At 42.7% G+C, this 23,829-nt stretch overlaps 1 protein-coding gene across 1 annotated transcript; it reads left to right on the forward strand.

The window, feature by feature from the left end:
• The first annotated feature begins 8,122 nt into the window (after nt 1-8,122).
• LOC124280103 (cell division control protein 42 homolog) lies at nt 8,123-10,583 on the forward strand. The gene is made up of 3 exons (XM_046715995.1): nt 8,123-8,356; nt 8,932-8,990; nt 9,461-10,583. Exons 1-3 carry the CDS (start codon nt 8,203-8,205, stop codon nt 9,842-9,844), a joined length of 597 nt encoding a protein of 198 aa, XP_046571951.1. The 5' UTR covers nt 8,123-8,202; the 3' UTR covers nt 9,845-10,583.
• Nucleotides 10,584-23,829: the final 13,246 nt, after the last annotated feature.

Genomic DNA, 23,829 nt, shown 5'->3' on the forward strand with positions numbered 1-23,829 from the left:
TTTAATGATATATCTTACACCAGTGATTTTCTACAGGTCACGGAGATGGATCAGTGCGTGGTGATCACGTCTTTGGCGGCTGGTCGTGAACGATACGTGCACGTGCCCCACGTGTGTTGATGAGCACTACATACGTGTATATACGCTCAATTGATTTACTAAAACTAGTGTCTTTCCTGCGGAATCTGTGCACTCCATAGTGAGTAGAATCACGACTAATCGCTAGCGAGATTGGTATTGACCTGTTAAGACCAAACAGCCGACAATGCCTAAATGGGCTCTTCGTGTAAAGGAAACTCTCAACAAATATTTAGACAGGTATCCTACACCTGCCAGTCGATAATTTATCATGTTCCGATTTCAGAGGAATTATTTTAGGTAGTTATTGGGAATAAAGTATAAAGTGTTTTTTTGTTGTTTTTTATTTATATTGTTTGGATAAATAGTGTGGTTGAAATAGTTAAAACGTGCAGTAATGTAAATTCCATTCGAACATATCACACAATGGATTATGTTTGTGAGTGAGTGAGTATGGTTTTACGCCGCTTTTAGCAATATTCAAGCAATATCATGGCGGGGAACACCAGAAATGGGCTTCACACATTGTACCCATGCGGGGACTACAGCCTGAAATAATACGCAAGACGGCGTAAAACATGCTCGTTCGCTCTTTCGGGGACTAATTGTGCTTGTATGAAGTCCAAGACGTTTTATGAATCACGGGAGATTTTAATCACATTTTCTAAGATGACAACTGGTTCATACGTCGTGAATGTTATGCACACGTACGTAACACCTAGCGGCGTCAGATTCAGGCCATGTCCACAAAAGCTTTTAACACGTATTATCCCACTTCAACGAAAGGATTTATTACAGAATCTCAGCTGACTGAGACTGAATACAATTAATTGCGAGTAAATAAGCGATCGGGTAAGGTATTACATCTGAGTATTAATACTTTAAATTAACGGTCAATACAATGTTTGACGAGATATAGTTTATACAATGGTTTGCAACACTCCCTGCATACTACAGTGAGTGAGTGAGTTGAGTTTTACGCCACACTCAGCAATTGTTCAGCTATATGACGACAGTCTGTAACTAATCGAGTCTGAACCAGACAATCCAGTAATCAACAGCATGAGCATCTATCTACACAAGTGGGACATGTGTCAACCAAATCAGCGAGCCTGACCACCCGATCCCATTAGTCGTCTCTTACGACAAGCATGGGTTACTGAAGATCAATTCTAACCCGGATCATCACGGGTTGCGTCGGACAAAAGAAAACATACAATGGTATACAATGACGTTGGCTAAAATTGAAACAATTGAATGGCTATTCAGTGGTTGTGTATTCTACAGGGAAATCATAGCTATGTTTTGAACTATGAATTTGCAGTGCTGCAGTTACTGTTTTAATCTGGCAACGCTTTTATAACATTTGTAATTGTTTGTCAGATCCGATTTACAAGCGTTTACTTTTGTCCGTCATTTTAACTGTCTCTTGGATCAAATTGCGTCCGGCCCAGTCGTAGAGACATAAACACCTGTCAATCAAACATCGTTTAGATTTCATTCTAATTTCCTTAACACTTCGAATTCTACGGTCAGCGATTGGCCATGGACGTGCTATTTCCTCAACCACTCTATAAAATTCAGGATGTACAGATCGCCATTCTTAGGCATGTGTCAATATCGAAATACGTGTCAATTTCACACCGCTGACGTAGATTTCAGGATATATCACACATTAAACCGCAAGAGGAAGCTTAAAGCTCTACCGTTTGACCAATGGGTTTTCAGGATATGGTGTAAAAACCGCCCTGGGGGTCAATAAAGCAAGAGAAGCACTTCTTCACATAAATGTCACATGTTTATGATGCGACAGAGGTTATCGCTGTTTACTTTTGTAAATTTCATAGCTATTGTCGCACCTCGTTTGACCCGTGTCTATATCGGTGAAAACAATTTGCGGTGACAGTTTCCATAAACGAGATACAATTACACATTTTCCCCAAAAAGGGCGTTGCCATCCAGAAGACAAATTAAATCCTAATTAAATTGGTTTTAAAAGTTGTCAAAAAGTAATTTTATTTATGTAATACGATGTCCACTTTAAAATACATTATGTTATATCATGTACAATTGAAAATATATTATGTTATACATGTACAATTGAAAATATATTATGTTATACCATGTACACTTTACAATATATTATGTTATACCATGTACAATTTACAATATATTATGTTATATCATGTACAATTTACAATATATTATGTTATACCATGTACAATTTACAATATATTATGTTATACCATGTACAATTTACAATATATTATGTTATACATGTACAATTTACAATATATTGTGTTATACCAGGTACAATTTAAAACATATTATGTTATACCAGGTAAAATTTAAAATATATTTTAAGATGTACAATCGAAAATATATTATGTTATACGATGTACACTTTAACATATATTATGTTATACGATGTACGATTTAAAATACATTTTAAGACACTGAAAAAGCTGTGTAGATGTAGCTCTAATTTGAGAGTGCATTTGGGTCGGGTTTATCCGTGTTCAAGGTGTGCAAGGGTCTCGGGTAAACCAGGTCAAAGTCAGCAGGGTGGATCGGTTTGCGTAGGCTGAAAGATGTCTATTTCAAATCTAGGTGTTGAATGTCGAACTTCAAGTGGAGAAACGCCCAGTACATATAAATACTCGGCACAGATACCGCCAGCCTAGAGGGTTACACGTAATGTGTATACACTAGGCAAGGATGCACACATATAGGTATAAGCCTTTTGTATGCAGACAAAGATGCAAGTTTGTCAAGCGTTGGCTTATTAAAACATCTGATCTATATTTAGAGATATCGACATACCAGCCACGGTGAAGAGTGAATGGGTGGAGAATGTTGTTAAACGCCGTCAAGCTATGAATATCCGAGTGTGAGTATAATAAAGAATGATGTCAAGAGATACCATGATGTTCATTCTGGCGGGTCATTGAGCCTGATCCGACCCATATCAGAGTGACGATCAGCTGAACAGTACTTGTGGACGTCACCTGATGCACAATCCCATGGGGTAACATGAACGCGATGCTGGGGATGTATTTGGAGCCGGATGAAGATAGGGTATAAACTGATGTATGCAGTGTTAGTGGCCATGAACTACCCCAAATATCACAAATATTATATACCTGAAATCAACACAGATTGACAGATACAAGGTGCCAGGGGATATACTGTTACCTGAAATCAACACAAGGTCACCAATGTAGAGATCCGGGGAACCTATTATTACCTGAAATCAGGATCCGGGGAACATATTATTGCCTGAAATCAGGATCCGGAGAACATATTATTACCTGAAATCATAATCCGGGGAACATAGTATTACCTGAAATAAGGATCCGGGGAACATATTATTACCTGAAATCAGGATCCGGGGAACCTATTATTACCTGAAATCGGGATCCGGAGAACATGTTATTACCTGAAATCAGGATCCGGGGAACCTATTATTACCTGAAATCAGGATCCGAGGAAATCAGGATCCGGGGAACCTATTATTACCTGAAATCAGGATCCGGGGAACCTATTATTACCTGAAATCAGGATCCGGGGACCTATTATTACCTGAAATCAGGATCCGGGAACTATTATTACCTGAAATCAGGATCCGGGGACCTATTATTACCTGAAATCAGGATCCGGGGACCCTATTATTACCTGAAATCAGGATCCGGGAACATATTATTACCTGAAATCAGGATCCGGGGAACCTATTATTACCTGAAATCAGGATCCGGGGACCTATTATTACCTGAAATCGGGATCCGGGGACCTATTATTACCTGAAATCAGGATCCGGGAACCTATTATTACCTGAAATCAGGATCCGGGGACCTATTATTACCTGAAATCAGGATCCGGGGAACATAGTATTACCTGAAATCAGGATCCGGGAACATATTATTACCTGAAATCAGGATCCGGGGAACATAGTATTACCTGAAATCAGGATCCGGGGAACATAGTATTAACCAAAATCAATACAGGGTGATAAATATGGGGAGGGGAGCAGGGAACCTGTTTTTACCTGACATCACCGCAGGGTGACAAATATGGGAGCCAGTGACTACCCAAAATCAACACAGTATGGTAAAACTGTAAATGATTATTAAAAAAATATTTAATAGGAAACACACCGAAGACAACAAACCTTTTAGAAGTTTACAGTGATGGTTTCTCTCACATTGAGTAGAAATTGCGTCCCCACCCCTCTCCAATGCACACGAGGCAATATAAACACGTCAAGGGAGGTAATCAAGTAAGCCCCAACAACGCCCGTCCAGCTGTCGAAACAGCTGATGCCCGTCAAAGCTGATCAGAGTGCAATTATATAGTCCCATATCTACAACTGTCAAACCACAAGAAATTATTACTTTAAAACCCTCGGCATATCTCCAAATCTTTTTGTCTGTTTACCAAGGTTTAATTACTGTGAATCACTGCCACAACGATATGGCTGCCTTTAGGATGAGATCGCTGACGAAGGGTCACAATGACATGGCAGTTAGTTATGACGCTCTAGATCTCGCTGAAGGCTCTTCAGTCTAAAAGGTACACAAATTTCTGGCAATGCGTAGGGCTGAATGAACCTTTTTAAGTACACCGCCTTGTATTAGTAGGTAGGACTGTGAGACACGATTCATATGTTGTTACCCTGAGAAAGTTATTCCAGAGTGTGAACCACTTTGAGGATGATCCACTCACGAAACCTTTATGTGTGGATGGCTTGTTCGGCTTGATTAGATGAGTAGAACCCGGATGCTTATATTTTACGACCTCTCGTGTTAATGATCGGGTAGTAATGACTGCGAGGCTTACTCCTTTGAATGAAACGTTTTATTACGATGAGCGTTTCTTCTCGATAATCTGTCTCGATGACTTCCAATCGTCTGGTCTGGTTCGACGGTTTACGGTTCAAAGTCCAGGTGGGAGTTTTTTTAACGGAGTCAAAACAACTTCTATTCACAAAATGACATGGGCAGAATTTTAGATGTTAAGGCAATCACTATAACTGAAGCACAGATGTCGATCAGTACAAGCGAGTATAGTTTTACGCCGCTTTTAGAGTATTCTAACAATATCACGGCGAGGACACCAGAAATGGGTTTCACACATTTTACTCCAGGTGAGGAATCGAACCCGGGCCTTTGGCCTGACGAGCGAACGCTTTAACCACTAGGCTACCCCGGCCACCGCCCTATTACAAGTATGAATAATCTACCATGGGGTTGTTATCAAAGCTAGAAGTGCATCGTATAGTATGCAGTGAACCCTGCTAATCCGGCCCCGCCCACAGCAATATATAGTTCGGATTATTAACAGTCTCGATTAGCGTATAGACGGAATATAAAAATATACATTTCGTCATGAAAATATAAAGAGAACAGTCAGCCTTGAATATCGGGCGAAACAGGTTCTACTGGCTGTAGAGTTGAGTTGATGATGATGATGATGATGATGATGATGATGATGATGATGATGATGATGATGACGATGGTGATGATGATGATGATGATGATGATGATGATGATGATGATGATGATGATGATGATGATGATCGAAATGGGTGATTTGATCGAAAGATACGGCAACTTGAAGGGTGCGTTAGGGTATTAAAATAGTGATAAATATAGAGAGGGGATTCACCGACAATCACTGACACCAGGTGTCCACGAAGGGGATAAGCATGTCCTGTCCTACCGACAGCACCTATCGCTCACACAGTTTGCATAAAATAACATGGTTCTGTTGGCTGCTGCTACCTTATAGTCTGTCTCACAGTCCCTGAACCACATTCCCCTACAGCCTAGCCCTCCCTGCAATGCTAAATTCCTACATGAAGCAAGTCTAGATTACCCCAGGTTCAGGCTGAACAAGTCACTGGGGCTCCTTTTCAATTTAAATTGGTTTATTTGTTACTATCAAAATTATATATAATCAGAGACTAAGCGTTAGTCTAGAAGCTACCCATCAGTATGCTGGCTGTAAACGTTTTAAGCAGTTTTCCGGTTTAAAGAGATGTCACTGTTTTAATTTAGAAACTCTGCTGTCTATATCTGAAAAATGCTGTTTGTATATACATAACAACAACGCAATACAAAATGGCTATATATCGTATGTTTAGTCAGAATCGTGCAGGCTTCCAATCCGGGGTAGAACAGGTCTTCAGCAACCCATGCTTGCCACAAAAGGCGACTATGCTTGTCGTAAGAGGTGACTAACGGGATTGGGTGGTCAGGCTCGCTGACTTGGTTGACACGTGTCATCGGTTCCCAATTGCGCAGATCGATGCTCATGCTGTCGATCACTGGATTGTCTGGTCCAGACTCGATTATTTACAGATCGCCGCCATGTAACTGGAATATTGCTGAGTGCGGCGTAAAACTAAACTCACTCACTCACTCATTTCATCAATGCCGAAAATGACACTAAGAAATTGTTTCGACTGAAAAACGAACAAGCTTAAGGCTTTATCCTATTGAATATGAAACTGACACCATTAATGTGTTTGAGCGGTCTGGGCGTGCGTGAAATAACGTCGAGACGGGCAGACGATATATAGTCTAGCACCCATATAACCATTACTTCCACGTTGTAAATTTAGACAGTGTCGTGATTGAGATATGAGTCTATATATAATACACCACGTCATCTCATTTTCCCTGTTAATGTAGCGGGGTGGAATATATTCTGATATTGGGGCGGTGGGGTAGCCTAGTGGTTATAAAGCGTTCGCTCGTCACGCCGAAGACACGGGTTCGATTTACCACATGGGTAACAATGTGTGAAGCCCATTTCTGGTGTCCCCCGTCGTGATGTAGCTGGAATATTGCTAAATGCGGTTAAACCTTGACTCACTCACTCACTCTAAAATAATTCATCAGTCAAACATTTGCGATATAAATCATGTTTTACCTGTGATACGAGATATATACAGAGTAAGTAAATAGTAAGTACAAGCTGAAAACAATGCCGAATGAGTGAGTGAGTGAGTTTAGCTTTAGCAATATTCCAGCAACATCACATTGAGGGGGCACAAGAAATGGGCTTCCCATATCGTATCCATGTGGGGAATCGAACCCGGGTCTTCGGCGTGACGAGCGAACGCTTTGACCACTAGGCCTCCCACCCCACACATCCCCACCCCCACCCCAATGCCGAATGATTTAAAGGCCTTGAGATCTTTGGTTACAATTAAGGAAGTCGTACATAACGAAGCGTTAATCACATGGACGATGACTCGGATCATTTAGATGAAATTTCGGCGCCTCGAGTGTTCGAGTTTCATACGAAGTGATCATGAGTTTACAGATTTCGACATATCACGAGTTTAAAGTATTAATGTCAATATTAACTCGCCAGGGCAACGTGACATTACAATTTTGTAAGTTTGTTATTTGATATCTACATACTTGGTGATGAAATCACAGTTATCCGTAGTTGTACGAAAGAAAAAGAAAATTCTTTCGTAGGATATACAGTCAAATTATATCTTTTTGATTACAAAAACACATTGACGTGTTACGTATTCCGGTGACGAAAAAATAACACATTCACAAGAGGGTTATACCGTTTTATCTAAATACCCCCTGATGATCATACGATGGAATTCTCCATATTATATTTCCCTGTGTCTGTTTATAAACATATCCTACACGAGAATGTATTGTTTGAAATTGAAACAATAGGTTTTTGGACAGCTGACGGAAGTAGTCCGAGTTCCTTGTTGGCAATTTCGTCACACGGTTACGCAAATGTACATATTCTCCGTCCTAAACCAGCGTGTAGCGAACTATTTTCTTACTGTACATCTATAAATGATCAAAATGCTTTTAGTTTAATCCATTGTCGCTAATGCAATGGCCATTATACTTGCTATTGCAACTCAATCCATTGCACACGGATATCAGGCGAGATTGACGGGGCCTTACATATCACGTGGGGAAATCGACACGAGCGCCGTGAGGTCATACAAGGAGAGCGCTGATTGGTCAAGCCTCAGCATATATATCGCTGTGGTTAATTTTAGCTCCAGTTTATCCATTGACTTGAGAACGACACCACCGTTGCGTGCAGTAGTAATCTACCGGTGAATATAGCTGTATTATGAAAGCAGGGAATATGAAGCCTCAAGACAAGAAATGCGTCCACTGTGCCGTCTTTGGAGACGGCATGGTCGGGAAGACCAGCATCTCGGAGAGCTATGCTCAGAAATCCTTTAGTGAAAGTTACGAGGCTACAGTCTTCGAGAATTATGCTGGTATGTATAATTATATTTTCTACTATCTCTATCATTCTGCAATGAAAACAGGAATCGGTTTACCTGTTAATCAGCTGTTTACCATCTATTATATTTATATTATTTTACAACGTTTTATTACTTTAGCATTTCTAACATGTTCATACAATTTACTAAAGCCCCAATCAACAGCTGTACAAATATGTTAAATATCCTTTAGCGAACGTGCCATTCTCTAGCACCGATGCCAAAATTCCTTTCTCGCGTAGCAACGGGAAAACATCAACGACACGGAAATTGGTTTGGGGGAATGTTTGGTATCCAAGGTTTTGTAATCAGTGGGGGAAATAAGCGCAGGCGTTGAACTGCTGATCAGAATACCAGGCATACCACACCTCGTCACCCACAATACCATGATACAATCTATTGATCAAACCAGCGCTGTTGTTAGGTAGGTATTCAGTGCAGTGTATCGGTACGGATGGTTAGGCGAAGCGAATGTTAATAATTCGTTGATTTATTTTAGACTTGTAAATTTGCTGTGTAAGTTATTTTTCTATCTAAGTATATATTTATTGTTAATTTTTACCTTTCAGTGCCTTTGAACGTTGCTGGGGAGGAGTTTATCGTCAGCATGTTTGACACAGCTGGACAGGTATGAACAATTTTTGTTTGACTTTTCATGACGTCATCAAATGTTTGGTATCACTTAGAATAATCACAATAACCTGTTATGCAAAGGCAGAGGAATCATCCATCAACTGGAGATTGTATGGGTCAATAAATGTCAGATCGGAACAAAGTGATACATGTTTAAAGAATTAGCATAGGCAGCGTTGGGGCTGATGTAAAGGTGTTTCCAGTGGTGCTGTGGCAAGTTTTAAGATCGCTAATATTGTCTGTGTTTTGAGTCAAGACTGTTAAGCCGGGCTGTTTGCCCAAGGAATCCTGAATGTTTGCCTTCCTGAAACTTGTTAAACACGATCACCGAGTCACTGTACTTTTACACAGTCTAGATCATGGAGCAGGCTTCGCGTTTGTATTCCACTTTACATGCAAATATTGAAATTGTCTTCAGTGAAATATGTGACAGATTGTTTAATGTTTCCGTGTTTACTTTTACAGAAAGACTACGAGAGCCTGCGCTCGTTCACATACAAAGAAAGTGAAGTCCTGCTTCTGTGTTTCTCCACCTGTGACCGGGAGACGTTGGCCAGCATCAATGACCTGTGGATGCCAGAACTTAAGCGACACACCAAACAATCCAAACAGAAGAGACCGGTCATCCTCGTAGGCACCCAGATTGACCTCCGGGTCGGGAATGAAGACAGCGAGGTCAGCACGGACGAGGGTGTCCAACTGGCCAAGGACATTGGTGCTGACTGCTATGTCGAATGTTCGGCAAGAAGTCGTGAAGGACTGAAAGAAGTGTTCGAGCATGTTGTGTTTTCTGCTCTGAAGTACAGGAAGAAGAAATGTAATATTCTGAAGCAAATCTTCAGCCGTTGAAAAAGTTTAAGTCAAAACTGGAGACCTATCACACAACGACCTTGATTCGTTGACAACGGCAAAATCTCGCCTGCTGATCATCGGCAGCGTTTTGACTGCTCGTCTCGTGCGATGTGTCGTCTGCTCCCAGCTGCGACACAACTTGAGAGTGACCTCCCCTTGAATTTAGGGAAAAACGAAGAAGATTTGATGGACTTAGCTTGGAACCGCCATCCGAAGTGTTGCATTTATTGCAAGTCACTATTCGTGACGACTGACTCTGTGATAAAAGTGTGATCTGAGGTGGCACGTACTCTCTGTAGCCAATACAGACGAATGAACTGTGATAATGGAGTCCACGATTGGACAGATGTATGTGGTTGATGTAAACGATTATGTGTACAATTTGGTACTTCCAAAGTCTAGTTTATTGAGAGATTATTTTCGATCTAAGTCCCATGTCTTTCAATCTTTTTGTAGCAGATTTAGGTAAAATTATATATTCATGATAAATATATTATTAAGATTATTGTGAACCAAAACTATGTCGACGAATTCCACAGTCACCATAGACTATAGGGCTGGTCCCTATTGTTGCCTGTGTTTCATTATAAGGTTCCATGTTTATACAGATATGACGACAAATGAGCATTTGATGACACCTTATTTATTGCAAAAGTGAAATGTATTAACTATTGTTATGTCTTCACATGCTGCTGGTCGGTAAAGAAATCGTTTTTAAATAAAACCCCATGAATCATTATTACAGTTTTGTTTTCAATTTAAAGTGTCTTGATGTGGCAGTACAACTGATGCTACTGGAATAGTCAGTGTATTTCATATCATCGGCAACCTCGAGGCAGTGGCCTGTGTAAAGATATCCGATGATCATCAGTGTCGTGTTGATGCTAGGAATCAACCAGGTGTAACCCTACACGTTATCAGGATTCCGGGTTCGAATCGGTTCCTGCAAACCTGTTCGTAAAAAATGATGGGCTGTGTTTGGTTGGCAGTTTATTCAACCAGTGTGGGGGCGGTGGGGTAGCCTAGTTGTTAAAGCGTTGGCTCGTCACGCTGAAGACCCGGGTTCGATTCCCCACATGGGTATAATGTGTGAAGCCCATTTCTGGTGTCCCTCGCCGTGATATTGCTGGAATATTGCTAAAAGCGGCGTAAAACTAAACTCAGTCAGTCAGTCAACCAGTGTGGATAGTTGCTCACACTACCGATCATTGGTACAGCCAGTGTTTGCCCTTAACCCTGAAAATCTGCAGGCCCTAAGGACCCAGAACCATTAAAAGTTGTGGGTCCTGATCAGAATGTGTAGACCGTATATTTTAATATGGAAATGATACTCTTAATTATCGGGGATGAAAAAGCTGTCGGCCATAACGACCTGCAGAAAACAATAGCTGTGGGTCCGAGTGGTTTTCAGTCGGCATCGGGCCTAAGGACCAACGTTAATTTCGAACGCTGGGTACAGCTTCGAGTTTTACTCCGCAATATTCCAGCAAAATCACGGCGGGGGACACCAGAAGTGGGCATCACTCATTGTACCAATGTGGGGAGTCGAACCCAGGCTTTCTACGTGACAAGCCATAACTTTAACCACTATGCTAATTGAATTGTGATCAACAGATTGTGAGGAAATCATAACGCTTACAGGTGTTCTCAGTTCTGTATGAGACAGCTTGAAACAAGAGCCAAGAACTAGTAACCTGATCCCATTTCAATTAGACAGAACACTGACTCTACATTGAGCGGCTATTTGAACATGAATAAAAAATAAAGATTTCTCAGCAAACAGGCAGTTTAGTTTGGTGGTTAATGGGCTACACACATTTTACCCATGTGGGGAATCGAACCCGGGTCTTCGGCGTGATGAGCGAACGCTTTAACCTCCAGGCTACCCCACCTCCCGTTTTAGTCGGGAGACGGGGATGACTCAATCTCGGATCGTGCACATCTAGCCTTGTTCATTGCAGCCTGTCACATTGCTTGACATACATGTCAAAACATTACAGGCGCGTTGTTGCAGGAGTTGAAATAGACAACAATGAGTCATATTCTAGGCGCTCCTCATGTGCCGTAACTCAAAGCTATGGCCATGTGGGCGTTGTATGTTGATTGTCAGACGAGGTTCCTACTGGTATCTAGGTTACATTGATTAAGCTAAATAAATGTCTAAATCGATTCAAGGATGCTGCGTGTTTTCTTACTTCGACTGCTTATGGTACAACAGTGACACTGCGTTGGTCCACGAATCTCGCCTAACGAACTTGTTGAGAACGCCTTTAAAGTGACATTACTTAGAATACAGAAAACGTTTAAACGGAAATTTTGTGAACCCCGAATATTTAACTAAGAATGGTATCGTCTTGACTAAAATGAACATATTTTACAGAAAAACAACTTCTAAATTCTATTCAAAATTTATGATAAACGGAACCCAGAGACTTTGTTTATTTTCTAAGACAAAACAAATCTCCAGTTAACTGCTATTGATTTCACAACACAAGTACAGATTCCTATCACCCATCGAGCCGTGAAGATCCGGGTTAGAATTCCCACAGTAACCCATGCTTTTCGTAAGAGGTGACTAACGGGATCGGGTGGTCAGGCCCGCTGACTGGGTTGACACATCTCATCGGTTCCCAATTGCGCAGGTTGATGCTCATGCTGTTGATCACTGGATTGTCTGGTCCAGACTCGATTATTTACAGACCGTCGCCATATAGCTGGAATATTGCTGAGTGCGGCGTAAAACTAAACTCACTCACTCACTAACGGGATCAGGTGGTCAGGCTCGTTGAATTGGTCGACACTTGGCATCCCAGTTGCGTAGATCGATGCTCATGCTGTTGATCACTGGATTGTCTGGTCTAGACTCGATTACTAACAGAAGGTCGCCATATATCTGGAATGCGGCGTAAAACGAAACTCACTCACTCACTATCGCCCATCACTGACATGCTACTGAAAGCGTGTGTGACGAGAATATTGAAACTGTTGTAATCTAGACTTGCAAAATATTCTAGACTTTCATAGCTGCATTGGGTGTATTTGTTTCAGGATCTGTATGACAGACAAGGTATCGCCTTAATTAACGTGTTTTCACTGTCCGCCATGTAATCCATTTGCATATGCAATCCATCGCTACATCCATAGATAGGGGCGGTGGGGTAGCCTAGTGGTTAAAGCGTTCACTCGTCACGCCGAAGACCCGGGTTCGGTACCCCACATGGGTACAGTGTGTGAAGCCCATTTCTGGTGTCCCCCGGCGTGATATTGCTGGAATATTGCCAAAAGCGGCGTAAAACTATACCCACTCACTCACCCACTCCATAGATGCCTATAACGAACTCCGGCTATAACGAACTAAAATGTGTAGTCCCTTTGAGTTCGCTATAACCGTAGTTTACTCTACGTACTCTTGGGCCTAGCCGTCAAAGGCAACGCAGTTAGTCGCGCAGTGTTACCTACCTTGGGCACACAAGGAACCTATCTATAACCGTGCGTTCAATTCCCAGTTCTTACCGATTGTATATAGGTTGGTCGGCACCATGCCCGTGCACATAGAGTTGACTAAAGTAGTAAAGTCCTGTATCATTTCTGTCTTTTAGCGACCACCTCCGTGGTGTAGTGGTTTTAGCGTCCGCCCATCGAGCGGAAGGTCGCGGGTTCAATCCCCGGCCGTGTCATACCAAAAAGACGTTAAAATATGGTACTTGTTGGTCCCTGTCTGGCGCTCGGCATTAATGGTAGTCGTACAGACCCTGAAGCAAATATATCGAAGAAAGCCCATGCAAGTCTAGAAAATGTTGCAAGTCTAGATTTCCTCAGCTTCAAGAATGAAGAAAGTCTCAGGGCTCCTTTTCATTATATATATTTTTTTTACTATGAACTTTTTTTCAGTAAAATATGTTCATTTCAGAGACTAGTTGTTAGTCTACATTAATGGGTACAACAAGGACTGGTCGGCTCGGAGTCAGTATAATGTGTCTGAGTGGGGTATTCATGCTTCACTGCGGCATGGTATCTCAGTGGGCTAGCACTATAAAACCAGCTTCAGTCTGGGCTAGTACAAGCAGCCACACGTACACACGCATGCACGTCGTCATATGAGCGAAATATTCTTAGGTACGACTCTAGACTGTATTTCGCCTTACCTCCCCTGTCTTTTAGCACAACGAGATAGTAGAAATATTGTACAAATCGAAATCACTCTCACACTGCCATTAAGAGCCTGCATCGCAATCAGTTTCCTTGAACCAATATCTATGTATTGGTAAACATGATATAGGTGTTGGCTATCTTGTGGTTGGTAAGCGTTGTTAGTTACAAACAGCCTGTAATGGGGTAGCCTAGTGGTTAAAGCGTTCACTCGTCACGCCGAAGACCCGGGTTCGATTCCCCACATGGATACAATGTGTGAAGCCCATTTCTGGTGTATGCCGCCTTGATATTGCTAAAATATTGCTAAAAGCTCAACCATACTCACTCACTCACTCAAGCAATCACTCACATATAGCTCTATTTCATACTATTTCAAGTGTTCTTTTCAAGCTCTTTGACAGTAAAATAAAGCCAATATTACTTTACGGTGCAGAAGTATGGGGTCACCAAGCTCAGACAAGCTATTAACAAATTCCACTCTAATTTTTGTAAATTTGTACTAGGTGTAGTACTCTAAGCATGTGTCCTGTAACGCAGTATTAGCAGAATGCGGTAGATATTGTATTAGTATTGACTATCAAATTAAATGTATCCGGTACTGGTGTAAACTATTATGTATGGCTACCGATAGGTACCCCAAGCAATCTTATATTCTTTTGAAAAAGCTTGATGATTGTAGCAGAATTACTTGGGCATCTTATATAAGAATATTGTTAAACACGTATGGATTTGGTTTTGTGTGGGTAAGCCAAGAAGTTGGTAGTGTAAATGATTTTGTATTTATGTTTAAACAAAGACTTGTAGATTCTGCAAAGCAAAATATGTTTAGCAAAATAAATGAATCAGCACATTTATCTTATTACAAATCATTAAAATCTTTACTGGATGTGGAATACTATATTTCTAATGTACATCTAAAGGAATATCGCCGTTATTTATGCTTATTACGTATTCAACAATTGCCTCTCCTATGTAACGTAAGATGTCAAGATGACAGTGGGTTCAGCAAAACATGTAAAATGTGTAACCGCTATAATTTTGAAGATGAATTACATTTTGTACTTGTCTGTGATGCATATGCAAATTTAAGAAGCAAATACCTACCAGAATTTAATTGTCCATCTGTTTTAAGCAAATATCATAAGTTGTTAACATGCAAAGATAAGAATTTACTTATAAAAAATTCATTATTTATTAAACATGCACTATCTAAAAGGAATTCTATCCAATGTTAGAAGAGACATGTATATATATACCTATGTATATGTTTAAACCATATTGTCTATATATCATATACCACTTTGCATTTAATGTACACGGGCCAATGGCCTATATACCAAAATAAATTCTTCTTCTTCTATTTCATACTTGAATTATTACGTGTCAAACTTCATTTCTCCTACTTACACGAATTCTCTACAAATCAATATTTATTTTGCTTTCCCATGGCTCATTGTAATCAAGGAAACAGAAATAGAAAGCGATAGCTCAATTCTTGACACCCTCGCGCGGTCATCTAGTAAGGGGCTTAATTGCAAATCGGTCGACATGGGGTTATATGTCATTCGATTATTGACACGGATTTGTCCCAATTTGCCAGAGCACGTGCACCATCTGAAATGGACACTCTGGTTCTACCGGTCTTCCTCGGGCAAGTCTGCCGTCCGTCTACGACCCGAACTCGTTAACACAGATCCCCGTAATCAGCGCTTGGCAGTTCTCCCTGCGACTTCCGGATCGACCTATGTCCACAAATCAGTGTTAAATTTGGAGTAGTGATACTCCTTTGTCTTCGATACACTCAGGTTGTCGCAGTCACGTCTTTAACGACGTACTGAGTTACGAGACGTTAGTTCGACTTAGGTAAAGGATTTATTGCAAACTGCAAACATCAAACGTCATTAAAGTGAACTTCACTATTTAACGATGTTCTGCTTAAATCTCAGAGTTAAACCATTGCCTTGGCAGTGATACCCGTGTAGATCGGATTAGAATTTATCTTCAGCAACCCATGCTTGTCGTAAGAGGCGACTAACGGGATCGGGTGGTCAGTCTCGCTTACTTGGTTGGCACATGCCATCGTATTCCAGTTGCATAGATCGATACTCATGATGTCAATCACTGGATTGTCTGGTCCAGCCTCGATTATTTACAGACCGCCGCCATATAGCTGGAATATTGCGGTGTTAAGCAAGAAACCAACTAACCCTTGGTGGTGTAGTGGATAGACCGTTTGTTCTTTGAGCGGAAGGGGTCAGTGTTTCGATCCTCGCTCTACCAAAAAGCGTAAAAAGTTTACATTTGTTTTTTCCCTGCCTGATGCTTGAAATGTAATGGCATTAAGAAGGACTGGTAAACTTAGTGTCAGTTTGAATGGGGTACGTATGTTAAACTGTGGTATTACAGAGAGCTAGCCATACATGTATCAGCTAAACGTCAGAATAATTAATCAACCAAACACGTGCGCACACGCACACGCAAACACTCTCACAAACACACACACACACTCACTCACTCATTCAAGTCGCTTGTGCAACAATTTTGAACACGATTCTAAACCCAAACGGTTTAACCTGGCAATTTCCACCCTCGCTACTCCGTATTCATTCCAAATTGATTCTGGTGTCCCCAGTCGTGATCCAGCTGGAATATTGCTAAAGGCGGTGTAAAACTAAACTCACTCACTCACTATTACCTTTTGAACCCCAAATGGATATTTATGTTGCTGATTTTATTACTGTAACAGGCTGAGGGATACAATGGTCACTGCTTAAACACCACGAACACCTGACATAAACATCAATAAGGTAGAGACACATAGCTACCTCGTTAAACCGATTCCTGAACCTGAGAGATACCTATCAAACATATACAAGCAAGAAACTTAGACATACAGTTATTAGATATAGACTTGGCTTGACAGATATAATGATCAATACTGGCCGTAAACAATCACTGACCAAACAAAGATTTTGACCTGTTTGTATGGCGGATATCGAAGACGAATATCATCTGTTATTTATTGTGATGCTTATGCCGATTTAAGAAGGAGTATATTACACAGAAATATTTGGGTCACCCTACAAGAGAAACACGTGTACGAATTTTATCATCAGAAAACGAATCTGAAAAAGTAAAATTAGCCCTGTTTTTACCACATTCGCTGTCGTTAATCTCACAATGTCATGATGCTTTACAGTATTTGCAATGTCCATACTCTGCCTGTCATTACACTATGTATAGGGACCGGAGGCATTACGTACAATAAACATTCTTGATCTGGATTCCTCTATATCAAAATCATATTTCTTAAACCTGATTTTGGGGTCATGTCCAATTCCCACCCCCACCCCCCTTCTTATCGACATTATCGACTCTGTTTGCCTCGAAACAACTGAAAATGAAACCCTTGTGATCCCCAGTTTAACACATGGTCCAAAGCAACCAATGTAGACTAACGCTTAGTCTCTGAATATATATAATTTTGATAGTAACAAACAAATCCATTTAAATTGAAGAGGAGACCTTGGGAGACCTGATCCTGTAGAAATGTATACTTGCTTCATTTAGTCTTTAACATGGTCAGAGAGGGTTTGGCAATACGGAAAATAATGTGGTTCAGAGACTGTGAGACAGACTACAACCAATGTTGAACAGAGGTGTGGTCAGTTAGATCTGGTGATCATATGCTCTGTTGCTTGACTAATTGGTTGTTGTCATATCCCAATGGTGTACCACTAGTTAATCACTGCTCACAATGTGAATCACGGAACTGTCTGGCAAAGTTTGATTATTTACAGACTATTGTCCTACTACTGGGATAATACCGAGAGTAGCGTTAAACAACAAACAAGCAAACCATCAAACAAGTGACCTTTGTTCGATACTCATGATATCAATCACTGGATTGTCTGGTCCAGCCTCGATTATTTACAGACCGCCGCCATACAGCTGGAATATTGCTGAGGGCGGCGTCAATTCATGAACATTAAGTTATTCGATGATTATTGATCTATCTTATAGACAGGTTTGTTCAGAATACATCACAAGTCACTGTGTAGGAACCAAAGTAGTGGTTGATAGTGTGAACACCGAAGCAGGACACTATGACACGCCACCAACCATCTCAGGTTGCAGGTAGCATGTTAGCTGCTTTCTCCAAAGCCAAAGCGTGGGTAAGTGCAATGCACAATAAATTTCGAAATAGCCCAGATGTTTTAACCCACTACCAATCAGGGGCGGTCGGGTAGCCTAGTGGTTAAAGCGTTCGTTCGTCACGCCGAAGACCCGGGTTCGATTCCCCACATGGGTGCATTGTGTGAAGCCCATTTCTGGTGTTCCCCTCCGTAATATTACTGGAATAAAACTAAACTCACTCACTCACTAACAATGATAATGGTTTATAAGAGCCAAAAAGGCATCCGTCCATTTATATCAACAAAAGTTGCAACGTGCCAGATAGATTGTTTTGTTTATCCTTAGTACATTTTTTAATAAACACTGATCTTTATGTTACTTGTCGTGTATGTAAACATTAAAAGAAAATTGAAAATATACTTAAAACACGAACACTATTTCACACAGGCTAGTTAATATGTAGAGCACACAGAAACGTTTGAAAATACAGTTAAAACATTTTAAACGAATTATCCTAAAGAACAACACCTACATTTAGAAAAATATTCTCAATATCTCTCACTGAATGATGAAAAATCAGATTTGTTACATTATGAAATGCAGGTCGAACATTTTACCGACATTCTTCGTTCATTACATCACTCAGATCTTTATAAATTGCCCTACATTCCGTTCTACAACAAGTAGACGCTGAAATATAGTACTTTCCGGACTCTATTCTCAAGACGCATAAACGCTGCCCTCCAATTCGACCTAAAACCTGAAGCAATCTGCCACAATATCTCGCTGCATGAAGTCAAGCCATTACTTACATCCGTTCACCTTGGAAATACAAAGTTGCGTTTTGAATCGGATTCTATAGAAAAAGGCTTTCCTTTATCTGTGGACTCATCTGTAGATTTCCAGCGTCGTTGTAATCCCGTAATCACCCAGGGGCTTCCGACCCTCTGAGGGTAAAGCGTTAATGAAGCATCTGCTCTCCGCAAATCAAAGTGTCACAGCATCTATGCTTCAGAATCCGTGTCAATGTGTCTGCAAACTCGGAAGTGTGTCAACGAGTATCAGCCGAGCTGCGCCATTGCTCAGCTGAGCGAGTACCGGCAAAGACTTCTTCGATAACAGTTATTAGTACATCGTACATGCATCGGTTTGTGAAGATAATGCTATATTTTACAACTGATATGGTGAATCTTTGGTGGTCGTGGGCGATGTAGTGTCATATAAGAGGCGTATTCTCAAGGACAAACGCATGTCGTCATTTCTACAGTCTGTGAGGGGTTTAGTAATGCTATTAATTTGATGTGAGCGAATAGCGCTTTGACGTCATTATTTATGATTGAGATGACTGTGTTTGTGATGTCATAGTTCCCAAAACTACAACTTTGCCTGGAAAATAGAAGCGTCAAATAAATGAATTTTGTCAATGGTATGTGAGTTCAATGATGGTATAAAGCCCGCACGTACGATAACAATGCATGGCCTCCAGCTGCTGTTATGTGGTCTGTTCATAGCGGTCTTGTGAGGTAATTGATTTGCTCGACGATGTATGATAAACATTCAACGTCACCTCTTTTGGCAAAATTATAGAAAACTGTAGGAAGCCTTCAAACAGTGGCAAATATACGAGTAATGAGTTTTCTGTCACTATCCCCACCATTTAGTATATCCACCATTCAGTATCCCCACCATCCAGTATCTCCACCATCCAGTATACCCACTATCCAGAATCTCCACCATCCAGTATCTCCACCATCCAGTATCCCCACCATCCAGTATCCCCACCATCCAGTATCCCACCATCCAGTATCTCCACCATCCAGTATCCCCACCATCCAGTATCCCCACCATCCAGTATCCCCACCATCCAGTATCCCCACCATCCAGTATCCCCACCATCCAGCATACCCACCATCCAGTATACCAACCATCCAGTATCTCCACCATCCAGTATCCCAACCATCCAGTATCTCCACCATCCAGTATCTCCACCATCCAGTATCTCCACCATCCGGTATCCCCACCATCCAGTATCCCAACCATCCAGTATCCCCACCATCCAGTATCCCAACCATCCAGTATCCCCACCATCCAGTATCCCAACCATCCAGTATCCCCACCATCCAGTATCCCCACCATCCAGCATACCCACCATCCAGTATCCCAACCATCCAGTATCTCCACCATCCAGTATCTCCACCATCCAGTATCCCCACCTTCCAGTATCCCAACCGTCCAGTATCTCCACCTTCTAGTATCCCAACCATCCAGTATCTCTACCATCCAGTATCCCTACCATCCAGTATCTCCACCATTAGTATTTCCACCATCCAGTATTTCCACCATCCAGTATCCCCACCATCCAGTATCCCAACCATACAGTATCTCCACCACCATCCAGTATCTCCGCCATCCAGTATCCCAACCATCCAGTATCTCCACCATCCAGTATCTCCACCATCCAGTATCCCAACCATCCAGTATCTCCACCATCCAGTATCTCCACCATCCAGTATCCCAACCATCCAGTATCTCCACCATCCAGTATCCCAACCATCCAGTATCCCAACCATCCAGTATCTCCACGATCCAGTATCCCAATCATCCAGTATCCCCACCATCCAGTATCCTTACCATCCAGTATCCCCACCATCCAGTATCCCCACCATCCAGTATTTCCACCATCCTGTATCCCCAACATCCAGTATCTCCACCATCCAGTATCCCCACCATCCAGTATCTCCACCATCCTGTATCCCCACCATCCAGTATCTCCACCACCCAGTATCTCCACCATCCAGTATCCCAACCATCCAGTATCTCCACAATCCAGTATCCCCACCATCCAGTATCTCCACCATCCAGTATCCCCACCATCCAGTATCTCCACCATCCAGTATCCCAACCATCCAGTATCTCCACCATCCAGTATCCCTATCATCCAGTATCCCCACCATCCAGTATCCCCACCATCCAGTATCCCCACCATCCAGTATCCCCACCATCCAGTATCTCCACCATTAGTATCCCCACCATCCAGTATCTCCACCATACAGTATCTCCACTATCCAGTATCCCAACCATCCAGTATCCCAACCATCCAGTATCCCCACCTCACAGGATCCCCACCATCAAGTATCCCCACCATCCAGTATCTCCACCATCCAGTATCCCCACCATCCAGTATCCCCACCATCCAGTATCTCTACCATCCAGTATCTCCACCATCCAGTATCCCCACCATCCAGTATCTCCACCATCAAGTATCCCCACCTCACAGTATCCCCACCATCAAGTATCCCCACCATCCAGTATCCCCACCATCCAGTATCCTCACCACCATCCAGTATCATCCCTACCATCCAGTATCCCACCATCCAGTATCCCCACCATCCAGTATCCCACTATCCAGTATCCCTATCCCATCCAGTATCCCCACCATCCAGTATCCCCACCATCCAGTATCCCCACCATCCAGTATCCCCACCATCCAGTATCCCCACCATCCAGTATCCCAACCATCCAGTATCCCACCATCCAGTATCCCCACCATCCAGTATCCCCACCATCCAGTATCCCACCATCCAGTATCCACACCATCCAGTATCCCACCATCCATCCAGTCCAGTATCCCACCATCCAGTATCCCCACCATCCAGTATCTCCACCATCCAGTATCCCCACCATCCAGTATCCCCACCATCCAGTATCCCCACCATCCAGTATCTCCACCATCCAGTATCTCCACCATCCAGTATCCCCATCCATCCACCATCCATCCCAACCATCCAGTATCTCCCACCATCCAGTATCCCCACCATCCAGTATCCCCACCATCCAGTATCCCCACCATCCAGTATCTCCCACCATCCAGTATCCCACCATCCAGTATCCCCACCATCCAGTATCCCTCACCATCCAGTATCCACCATCAGTCCACCATCCAGTATCCCACCATCCATCCAGTATCCCCACCATCCAGTATCCCCACCATCCAGTATCCCCCCCACCATCCAGTATCCCCCACCATCCAGTATCTCCACCATCCAGTATCTCCACCATCCAGTATCCCCACCATCCAGTATCCCCACCATCCAGTATCCCCACCATCCAGTATCTCCACCATCCAGTCCCACCATCCAGTATCCCATCCATCCAGTATCCCCACCATCCAGTATCCCCACCACCATCCGGTATCTCCCACCATCCAGTATCCCCATCCCACCATCGGTATCCCACCATCCAGTATCCCACCATCCGGTATCATCCAGTATCCCCACCATCCAGTATCCCCACCATCCAGTATCTCCACCATCCATCCAGTATCCCACCATCCATCCACCATCCATCCCCACCATCCGGTATCCACCATCAGTATCCCCACCATCCAGTATCCCCACCATCCAGTATCCCCACCATCCAGTATCCCCACCATCCAGTATCCCCACCATCCAGTATCCCCACCATCCAGTATCCACCATCCAGTATCCCCACCATCCAGTATCCCCACCATCCAGTATCCCCACCATCCAGTATCCCCACCATCCAGTATCCCCACCATCCAGTATCCCGACCATCCAGTATCCCCACCATCCAGTATCCCCACCATCCAGTATCTCTACCATCCAGTGTCTCCACCATCCAGTATCCCCACCATCCAGTATCCCAACTATCCAGTATCTCCACCATCCAGTATCCCCATTATCCAGTATCCCCACCATCCAGTATCCCCACCATCCAGTATCTCCACCATCCAGAATCCCCACCATCCAGTATCCCCACCATCCAGTATCTCTACCATCCAGTATCTCCACCATCCAGTATCTCCACCATCCGGTATCCCCACCATCCAGTATCCCCACCATCCAGTATCTCCACCATCCAGTATCTCCACCATCCAGTATCCCCACTATCCAGTATCCCCACCATCCAGTATCCCCACCATCCAGTATCTCCACCATCCAGAATCCCCACCATCCAGTATCCCCACCAAACTCCCCACCATTCAGCATCCCAACACACACACGTCACCCCCACCCCCACCCCACCCCCACCCCCACCATTTAGCATCCCAACCACCAAACTCCCCACCATTCAGCATCCCAACCACCAAACTCCCACCATTCAGCAACCCAACCACCAAACACCCCACCATTCAGCATCCCAAACACCAAGCTCTCCACCATTCAGCATCCCAAACTCCCCACCATTCAGCATCCCAAACTCCTCACCATTCAGCATCCCAATCGCCCCACCATTCAGCATCCCAATCGCCCCACCATTCAGCATCCCAATCGCCCCACCATTCAGCATCCCAATCGCCCCACCATTCAGCATCCCAATCGCCCCACCATTCAGCATCCCAATCGCCCCACCATTCAGCATCCCAACCGCCAGTTCTCCGTACCTTGTAACAGGAAAAAGGAGAAACTTAGTTACATCCATGCACAGCATTTTCTGATTTGGTATTGTAAACGGATGTAATTTGTCTGTTTGATCAATACATGATTATACGACGAAAAGACCCCTGGGTAAAACAGTTATGAAAGCTGGATGACCTTGTCTGATACAGAGTTAGTGCAGGAAGGTCTCGGCACATCAAACCACCAATTCTACACAGAAAATGATGAATAATTCAATCGCTTACCGATAATTATTTCTCCTTTGACTTGTTCTTTACCGAACGCAAATCATAC

The sequence above is a fragment of the Haliotis rubra genome, unplaced genomic scaffold, assembly GCF_003918875.1.
Source record: "Haliotis rubra isolate DU_JTF1 unplaced genomic scaffold, ASM391887v1 Scf26, whole genome shotgun sequence".
In the NCBI taxonomy this organism is placed as follows: domain Eukaryota; kingdom Metazoa; phylum Mollusca; class Gastropoda; order Lepetellida; family Haliotidae; genus Haliotis; species Haliotis rubra.